General features: G+C 41.1%; 2 protein-coding genes across 7 annotated transcripts in view; one reads left to right on the top strand and one right to left on the bottom strand.

Moving 5' to 3' along the window:
- Positions 1–1,048: 1,048 nt before the first annotated feature.
- rrp36 (ribosomal RNA processing 36) lies at positions 1,049–4,689 on the bottom strand. Of its 3 annotated transcripts, XM_034590025.1 has the most exons (9): positions 4,553–4,683; positions 3,580–3,610; positions 3,271–3,546; positions 2,447–2,579; positions 2,292–2,358; positions 2,115–2,219; positions 1,947–2,024; positions 1,727–1,844; positions 1,059–1,617 (listed from the first exon to the last, which is right to left on the bottom strand). In XM_034590025.1, the coding sequence occupies exons 2-9, from the start codon at positions 3,590–3,592 to the stop codon at positions 1,472–1,474; spliced, it is 936 nt and encodes a 311-aa protein (XP_034445916.1). In that variant the 5' UTR covers positions 3,593–3,610; positions 4,553–4,683; the 3' UTR covers positions 1,059–1,471. The 3 variants fall into 3 exon arrangements, with proteins under 3 accessions (XP_034445898.1, XP_034445908.1, XP_034445916.1); XM_034590007.1 differs by having other exon boundaries at positions 1,049–1,617; positions 3,271–3,610; positions 4,553–4,689; XM_034590017.1 differs by lacking the exon at positions 4,553–4,683 and adding an exon at positions 4,481–4,499 and having other exon boundaries at positions 1,049–1,617; positions 3,271–3,610.
- A 3,561-nt stretch (positions 4,690–8,250) lies between these two features.
- LOC117763579 (apoptosis-stimulating of p53 protein 2-like) overlaps positions 8,251–10,000 on the top strand; it is a 27,085-nt gene continuing 25,335 nt past the window's right edge. For 3 of the 4 annotated variants that reach the window (XR_004614189.1, XM_034588807.1, XM_034588817.1), the window contains exon 1: positions 8,251–8,663. Coding sequence is in view for 3 of the 4 variants with exons in the window: in XM_034588807.1 (XP_034444698.1) it covers positions 8,655–8,663 (9 nt within the window). In the remaining variant the exon portion in view is untranslated. The remainder of the gene's footprint in view (positions 8,664–10,000) is intronic. The other variant, XM_034588828.1, reaches the window with a different exon arrangement.

The following is a 10,000-nucleotide window of genomic DNA, read 5'->3' as shown; positions in this document are numbered from 1 at the left end:
CAGGTTGCTATTAGTGTCCGGCCTCTATACGACATCTTGGGCAACAGCCACTTCCATTTTATCCATCGACCTTTAACCTTCTGAAGGACATTGTCCCAATTTTTACCAATGTGGGTCTCATCTCCCAGGAAGACTCCGAGGTATTTGAGTCCTCCTTTCTTCCACACCAGACCTCCAGGCAGCCTGAGCCGATGCCTTCCCAGCTTCTCCTTCCTCTTCTCCATCCTTATCACATCTAAGATATTAATATCTCATCAATACATGTTACTGACTTCACTTCTTCCCCGGAGTCCCTTTGCCTTATCGTCCACAGATCCACATCGTGGATTATGATGGTGGATCGAGAATCAGAGATCATGATCGTAATGGTGGATCCTGTATCATGGTGGTGGACCACGATCGAGGTGGCAGCTGACCGTGGACTATGATTACAATGAAACATATTGTGAGGGCAAATAAACTTTGATTGATTGATTTGATATTATATTCAAATAAAAATCACATCATTTCACTCTTTGAAACTTACAAAGTATCAGGAACCAGAAATACTGGAGTAAAGTACCTCAGTACTCCATTTACATTAGTTACTTTTCATTACTGGACACATTGATTTGTGTTATAAAGTTATTGATCTCTGATCGTTTCCCATTGATCCTGAATCAGTTATGTTGAACAGCTTCAGTATTTGTCCTGCAGCTCCCTCTACTGTTCACTGCACCACAGCGCTTTAAAATATACTGTAAGTGCTTTTATTGAAATAAAATACAGAAACTAAACTTATCATTCAATTCACTTCTTGTAACAAAAGGACAAAACATCTTTTGTCAAGAACTGAGTTTTTAGATTCAGTCAGACTTTAACCGACAGGATTGGTCCAAGTCATTCTGGTGTTTTTAAGGACTATCTTTTTTTCTTTACAGGATCCATTTCATGTTTTTGCAAAGTTTCATTTTCTGACAGTGAACATGATGAACTTTCTCATAAACGTTGAGATGTTGGAGCATCACTGAACGCACCACAGAGTTTTAAATAGAAGACCATTTAACACTGAGCGTTAAAGTTTATTCTTGATGAGTTTGATAAAAAACAAACAGCAGGACAATGTGTGGAAGCTTCCCAGTGAGCGAGTGGACGTGTTGACGAGGTTTCTAACACGTGACGGACGTGAAACTGGAGGAACACAAATATCTCAGGATGAAGAAGAGGAGCGTACACCGTATATCCGAGCCCGATATTTTCAGGCTTGTGCATGTCCCGAATACATTTTCTAAATCTTTGTCCGAACCCGGCGGGAGTGGAGTTTCCACACTGCTTCTTCTTCATCTGTGAAAAACTCTTCATGTCTGAAAACAGCTGAAATGATTTTGTCAAACTAAAGTTTGTTGACACCACAGTCATTGAAACTACAGGTGCCCCTGCAGGCAGAAATGAGCCATTACAGGCTGCAGCCGACAGACGCTCACAGGTTTTCTCACGAAGTCTTGGCGTTGTGCGGCGGCAGCTTCCTGCGATCTTTCCCAGCGTTCCTCTTCCTCTTCTTACTCAGGAAGTTCTGCAGTTTCCCACTCTTCTTCAGCTCCTGGTATTTCTCCGCCAGCTGCAGCTTCTTCTTCTCCGCTGAGAAAAAAACCCAGAAGAGGTGAGTTTAGTTTGAGAGTAAAAACATCAAGTCTCAAAATGTGACAAGACAAATATTCAAATAAGTGATTTAAAAAAAATTAATTACATTTCTTCAGGAAGAAGGGTTGAGCTCCCTGATTGGCTCGCTCTCTCTGCTGCCTCTTGAACTGCAACTCTCTCTCTCTCTGCTGCTCTCGGCTCTTCCTCGCCCGCTCCTGGTTCTCCTGCGGGTCAAAGGTCACACACACATTTAAACTCTCTCTTCTATTATTCTGATTTGATGGCAGCAGGTGTGAATGGGAGCAGACGGATGCTGTGAGACTCACCATCCTCTTCAGGAGGAACTGAAGTTTCTCCTTCTTCTCATTACTCATCTTCTTCCTCTTCAGCTGCTTCTGGACGACCTGCGGAAAAACACCATGAACACCACATCTTCAGTCCAATGGCGTCAACAACCGTTCGACTCAAATTGAAGAACTTTGTTTGTTCCTCACCTCTTTCTCTCTCTGTTTGATGTTGTCAATGAATTTGTACGTCTTCTCAAAGATCTCCGGCTTGTATTCTCCCGACAAGTCGTCAAATCGAGGATCTCTCAGCGTCTGAAGAGACACAATCGTTTAAACTGAGCTTTTGAAAACACAGACTCAGCTCCACAGACTTCCTCCACTCACCGGTTTCCTGATGGCGACAACCCGACGGAGAAACGGCGCCGGTTTCTTGGCTGAAATCTCCATCGGTCTGAAATCACACACATAAAAACTACATGAACAACTCGTAAAGCGTTGAAGAGCAGAGAGATCTTACAGAGTCTTCAGAGACGGGTCACCTGTTCTTGTTCAGTCGTTTCTTCTTGCCGCTCTTGGGTTTCTTGCTGTTGCCATAAGTGACCTCGTTGTAAACTTTGGTTCCGACTTTGTTCTGCAGCTTCATGACGTCTTCAAACGACATGTTGGACAATTCTGAGGGAAGAGTGTAAAGTTCCATTCAGTCACAAGATGGCAGCAGAATGTATACGTGTCGTCCAAACTTTATATACACTCACTGATCCTCTTTATATACAGTCAGTGATGGTCTTTATATACAGTCACTGACCCTCTTTATATACAGTCACTGATCATCTTTATATACACTCACTGATGCTCTTTATATACAGTCAGTGATGGTCTTTATATACAGTCACTGACCCTCTTTATATACAGTCACTGATCATCTTTATATACAGTCACTGATGGTCTTTATATACAGTCACTGATGGTCTTTATATACAGTCACTGATGGTCTTTATATACAGTCACTGATCATCTTTATATACAGTCACTGATCATCTTTATATACAGTCACTGACCCTCTTTATATACAGTCACTGATGGTCTTTATATACAGTCACTGATCATCTTTATATACAGTCACTGATGGTCTTTATATACAGTCACTGATCATCTTTATATACAGTCACTGATGGTCTTTATATACAGTCACTGATCATCTTTATATACAGTCACTGACCCTCTTTATATACAGTCACTGACCCTCTTTATATACAGTCACTGATGGTCTTTATATACAGTCACTGATCATCTTTATATACAGTCACTGATCATCTTTATATACAGTCACTGATGGTCTGTATATAGTCATTGAAAAACTAACCTTTTTTAATATCCTCTCTTGTCTGGATTTTACTGCCACCAACATCATCTGGTTCTTCTTCATCGTCATCCTCATCTTCTTCACCTCCGTCAGACTCCTCCTCTTCTCCAGACTCTTCTTCCTTCCCCTCATCACTGAATTCCTCCTCGTCCTCTCCTCTGTTGTGTCTCTGTTCTTCCTCAGTCTCTCCTCTTCCTCGTCTCTCAGTGAGCAGAGTGAAGTTCTTCTCCACATCAGAATTATCATCATCAACGCTCTTCATCTTCTTCGTCTGCTTTGAGTCCGCCGGCTCCTCCCACCGCCGCTGCTGCTTCCCGTTCATCTTGTCTTTGTGTCTCAGCTGTGGGAAAAAAAGGGTTAAGTAAAGGTAGACTCCGCCCACGTCGGTGATGACGACAGGACGTACGCATGTCAGACTAAATTCTTTAGTCCCTAAATTACAACGTGAAACCAGAACTAACACCAAACACCTAACCCGTTACAACTTGACTTTCTAGAGAACAGTGCTGGGGATCAGGGGTTTGTCTGATGAACTGTTGCAATAAAGCTTCCCGCCACACGCGGCAGCACTGAGATCAGTAGAGCAGAGAAGGACTGCAGCTCTGTAAGAGAAGAAGATCGCAGCGCCATGTTTGATTGTCTTGATAGAAAGTGTTTGATAAAAGTTCCCCTGCGGTGTGAAACCAGTTCGAGTAAGTTGACTCATGGAAGAGGAGCCGAACTGTTTCTGAAGCTCTGGTCTGACGGGTTCGTGTCTGAGCTTCTGCCCGATGAACAACCAGCAGCTACTTTGAATCCACACGATCACTTTCTGTTGTGGTGTCATGTCTGAAACGAATCCCCATGAGCCTGGTTCTTCATCCACTTCCTCCTCTTCACCGCAGCGGCCGAACATCCACTCGTTCATGTGCTTATCGCTCTTTATACTCGTGGGTTCTCGTGGCTGCAGCTAACAAGCTAACAACATTAGCATCGGCGGAGGCTCGCTGGTGTTTCACCAAAGTTGTTTACTCGAGACAAACTTTCCATCGCGATAACTAAGCAGCCGAATTAAAGTACAGACCTGGATCAAGAGTTTCACTGCTGTATTATTACGTTTCTTCAACAACAATTCTCCGCTGTAAATCAAATAACTTTAAATGGACAGATTTTCTGCTCAGTCTGACGTGACGTCCGCTCAGAGCCAAGGAATCAAACCCCCGGTAACCACGGTAACCAGGTGTGTTGCGTCACAGACCCGGTCATCAACTGTTTATATAAAGTGAGAAACATCTGGATCTACCTGAATTTAAGATGCAGCTGTTAAACGTCCTGTTTGTACGCAGCCATTACACACGTGTCACCGCAGTGACGTCACTCACCACTTCCGGTTTCAAAATAAAAGTGTCAACGGATTTTTCGAGGTTTTGGGTTGAAACCAGGAGATGACGTTAAATTGTGTAAAGACACCGGTTCATTATCTTTCTGTTATATTCCTACATGCGGATACTTTTCTACTCTGTTTTATTTAATAAAAGAATCACTTCCCCTGTGGAGCAGACAGTGCTGCCCCCTGCTGGTCAGACCCAGCCATTACCACAGTAATACAAGTATATGCTTTTATCTCCTCTAGTAAATAAGGGGGTCAGGACGCGTCTGATTGGTCCCACGTTGTTTCTACATAATGAGACGAGTCCAAACACAAGCAGTCTTGAAGAATCATCCTGTTGGAGAAGTGTCCCCTTATAGAGGTGTCCCCTTAAAGAAGCGTCCCCATATAGAAGTGTCCCCTTATAAAAGCATCCTCTTAAAGAAGTGTCCTCTTGAAGAAGCATCCTCTTGAAGAATCGTCCCCTTATAGAAGTGTCCCCTTATAAAAGCATCCTCTTAAAGAAGTGTCCTCTTGAAGAATCGTCCCCTTATAGAAGTGTCCCCTTATAAAAGTGTCCCCTTATAGAGGTGTCCCCTTAAAGAAGCGTCCCCTTATAGAAGTGTCCCCTTATAAAAGAGTCCTCTTAAAGAAGTGTCCTCTTGAAGAATCGTCCCCTTGTAGAAGTGTCCCCTTATAAAAGAGTCCTCTTAAAGAAGTGTCCTCTTGAAGAAGCATCCTCTTGAAGAAGCGTCCCCTTATAGAAGTGTCCCCTTATAAAAGCATCCTCTTAAAGAAGTGTCCTCTTGAAGAATCATCCCCTTATAGAAGTGTCCCCTTATAAAAGCATCCTCTTAAAGAAGTGTCCTCTTGAAGAATCGTCCCCTTGTAGAAGTGTCCCCTTATAAAAGAGTCCTCTTAAAGAAGTGTCCTCTTGAAGAAGTGTCCTCTGGAAGAAGCGTCCCCTTATAGAAGTGTCCCCTTATAGAAGCATCCTCTTAAAGAAGTGTCTTCTCGAAGAAGCGAGACGAGGAGGACGGGGAGTTCTGCAGCAGATTGTGTGGTCCCCACAGATCGAGGAGAACTGGGCAGGGTCAAAGGTCAACGGTGGGGTCGCAGTAAAAATGTAGCTGATTTACTTTTTATGAAATCAACTGATAAATAAAAACTATTTGACGATTAGTGTTTAATGTCTTCACACTTAATTTTTTTATTATATTAAAACGTCTGAACGAAACTGTCCATATGAAATAACTCAATATATTTAGTTGATTTCTTTTAGCTCCTAAGTTTGTTCATCAAATATAATATTCATTCACCCACATGATGAGCTACTCTCTGTTAATATTTGGTACATTTTACATAATTTCTCATGTTTGGGACTAAAATGCACCCGAAGCATCTGTTGGTGGTTAAACCACAAACCACCTGTTTCCTGTTTCTGCTGCAGATCCATAAGCGTCATGATGAATTACAGCCAATGCATTTCATTTGAAAGAAAAGTGTCTGAGTCTGTGTTTTATGGAAATGATCATCATCATTAAGTATTCCATTCATTAAAATAACATTTATTAATAGACTAAGCATCATACTTAATATTTTAATGGTTCATACAGATACATTTTTAAATGATAATAATCGCTCAATAAATTAAATAAGTATACACAACGAGCTTTAACCTGAACATGATTCTATCAGTTTTGGCTTCATTATAATTATTTATTATTATTATTCATTATAAGAGCCATCAAGTCGTCCATCTTTAATTACAGTCTGTGGTCTATAGTGTCCTGTAGAGGCGCCTGCAATACCGCCACCTGATGGACTGGAAAGGAACAGTTGGTCGCAGCCTAATCTGTAGCTGCTGAAACAACCAGGTTAAATCCTCAATGTCCCCTCTCTGTAGGGTTTATAAGACAAATTGGTCCCCACGAAGAGGGAAATACAGGTACACACACTAACGGAGCAGGGGGAGGAGTTTATTCTCGTTGCTAGGAGATCCCGGTGAACAGCTACGTCAAGTCAGCTTTGTTTAAAGGGAAAAAGGTTAAATCCCCCTTTCAGAGTAAAAGCATGTAAAACCTAATCACTGTCAGTTAAAGGACAGAAGAATAGAATTGAAGTTTATGGAAACGTGTTCAGATCTGCATCAAAGTGTAAATATTCTCCAGAGAGTCGCTCAGTTTAAAATGTTCGTTACAGCTTCTTTAAACGCTTCAGTGATAACATCTCAATGTTCTTATTCCGAGGTGATGGCCAGTGGAGGCGTTATGTCTTCAGGTGTCCTTCCCTCCCATTCTCGTCAACGCAATATCTCAACGCCTTGAGAGAATGTCTTCACATTTGGTGCAAATATTGATTTGGACTCATGAAGGCCCTGATTGACCTTTGGTGGCCAAAGGTCACCGTGACCGTGTACAAATAAAAATTGATTGATTTATCCTTGTGAATATGATATCTCTAGAACACCTTCACTGAATCCTTTCATATTTGGTACAAATGTTCACTTGGACTTAAAGATGAACTGATTAGGTTTTGGTGCCTGGAGGTCAAGGTCAAAGTTTCCTCACGTCCGTCTGAATGTGTCTGACTGCGCGTAGAGAATTTCATTACATCCAGTACTGGACTCACTGATTAACAGATTAGATTTCAGTGGTCAAAGGTCACAGTGACCTTATATGAATCTGGGGGGGAAAGGATGTAGAAATATGTATTCTTTATATTATTATTATTACATATACAATATCCATTCATGGGGGTTATACCTAATGTATTGTAGGGGTATTAAGCTGAGGTTACAGCTAGTGGAGAGCTAGCCACTGAATAGGCGGGTAACTGTGATGCCACCTATCTGTCACTCGGAGCAACCACACCCTCAATTTAACATGAATTACATTTTTAGCACATTTTAAACGAGTGAGTTATTTAAAAACTTCCGCCCTCGTACTGTAATTCACGAACTGCGAATTTTTTGTTTTTGCATCAGGATGTAAACATGTAGATTTTTTGCAGACCCCTTGTGGCCATTTGAGGAACCACCATTTTTAGCTTTTCTGTGTTGTCCTTATTTTTGGCCGCAGCTAAACCGTGGACTGTGGCGCCATCTACTGTCTGCTTTTAATAATAATGGACGTGCATTAGTCCAATACATTTTTTTTTTTATAAATGTGATGCAAACATGTATGTTAACATGCATACGTGTATCCTGCAGGGTTGTTGCAACAGGGTGGGAAAGGCCTTGGGCCACAAGCTGAAAGGGGCCCCTATGAAAAGTTGATTACTGAGCCCCACAGTGTTAAGTCAACCATTTATTTTCTGAGTAGAGGTTTTGATTATCAGACATAATGTTTTAGTCAAAATGAACGCGTACATTTTTAACGCATGCGCAGAATGACCCGCTCCATGTACCCGTACCCGCCCCCCCTCACTCACAGTGAGATCAGAGCTCGTTCAGATCAGAGGGTTTAACAATTGTAATCGTTTGACAGCCCTCGTTAAAACATTTTCCAAAGTAGACTCACAATGTGTTATTCTCCTGTAGAAGCCACAAGTCTGTATGAAATCAACTGTGTTTTAAGAAAAACTTGTTTGATTAACAACGGAGAAGTTCCACACTACCCACAATCCTCAGGTGGAGTCGAGACGTCTCTCATCCAGGTTTGTGAACCACGATCTTAAACATCATTTACACGCATAATCACCAGTTCCCATGGAAACAAAAGATGCTTTTATTGTGAAACATCACACCGGAAGTCGCCGGGTGACGTCACTGGGCTGATTTACAGCTCGTGAGGTGAACACGGGTCGTCACACTCATCAGAGCTCCGCCCGCCGCTCCGTGTCTCCGGCTCACACCACAACAACAAACGAACCAACCAACCTTCGTTTTTACTGCTTCTTTCTCCTCAGGAAGATGGAGAGATAGAACAGCAACAGGTCCAGCAGGAGGAGGAGGAGGAGAGGAGGAGAAGAGGAGGAGCAGGTACATCTGAGGAGGAAGAGGAGGAGGAAGGTTGGATGTGACTCAGCTGACAACATGATGCCGGTGAGTGACTGAACTGATCGTGTTGTTCTCATCACACAAAAAACCCTGAAACACATGAAGGTCAAATACAAGTGGATAAAAAACCTTAACCCCTGATTTCATCTCAGGGATTTTACACGATGTTAAATTAAGTGGAGCTGTGATTGTTTTCATATAACCTCAATGATGAGCTGTTCAACTGAGGTCACGTGGTCGGGATGTCAGCCAATGGGAAGAGTTGGTTTCTACAGTGACTGTATATAAAGACCATCAGTGACTGTATATAAAGACCATCAGTGACTGTATATAAAGAGGATCAGTGACTGTATATAAAGATGATCAGTGACTGTATATAAAGATGATCAGTGACTGTATATAAAGATGATCAGTGACTGTATATAAAGATGATCAGTGACTGTATATAAAGATGATCAGTGACTGTATATAAAGATGATCAGTGACTGTATATAAAGATGATCAGTGACTGTATATAAAGATGATCAGTGACTGTATATAAAGATGATCAGTGACTGTATATAAAGATGATCAGTAACTGTATATAAAGACCATCAGTGACTGTATATAAAGATGATCAGTGAGTGTATATAAAGAGGATCAGTGACTGTATATAAAGATGATCAGTGACTGTATATAAAGAGGATCAGTGACTGTATATAAAGAGGATCAGTGACTGTATATAAAGATGATCAGTGACTGTATACAAAGAGGATCAGTGACTGTATATAAAGATGATCAGTAACTGTATATAAAGACCATCAGTGACTGTATATAAAGATGATCAGTGAGTGTATATAAAGATGATCAGTAACTGTATATAAAGACCATCAGTGACTGTATATAAAGATGATCAGTAACTGTATATAAAGACCATCAGTGACTGTATATAAAGACGATCAGTGACTGTATATAAAGACCATCAGTGACTGTATATAAAGATGATCAGTGACTGTATATAAAGAGGATCAGTGACTGTATATAAAGAGGATCAGTGACTGTATATAAAGATGATCAGTGACTGTATACAAAGAGGATCAGTGACTGTATATAAAGATGATCAGTAACTGTATATAAAGATGATCAGTGACTGTATATAAAGATGATCAGTGACTGTATATAAAGACCATCAGTGACTGTATATAAAGAGGATCAGTGACTGTATATAAAGAGGATCAGTGACTGTATATAAAGATGATCAGTGACTGTATACAAAGAGGATCAGTGACTGTATATAAAGATGATCAGTAACTGTATATAAAGATGATCAGTGACTGTATATAAAGATGATCAGTGTCTGTATATAAAGACCATCAGTGACTGTATATAAAGACCATCAGTGA

The sequence above is a fragment of the Hippoglossus hippoglossus genome, chromosome 1 (assembly GCF_009819705.1).
Source record: "Hippoglossus hippoglossus isolate fHipHip1 chromosome 1, fHipHip1.pri, whole genome shotgun sequence".
NCBI classification, from domain to species: domain Eukaryota; kingdom Metazoa; phylum Chordata; class Actinopteri; order Pleuronectiformes; family Pleuronectidae; genus Hippoglossus; species Hippoglossus hippoglossus.
This window is presented reverse-complemented; position numbering and strand designations above follow the sequence as displayed.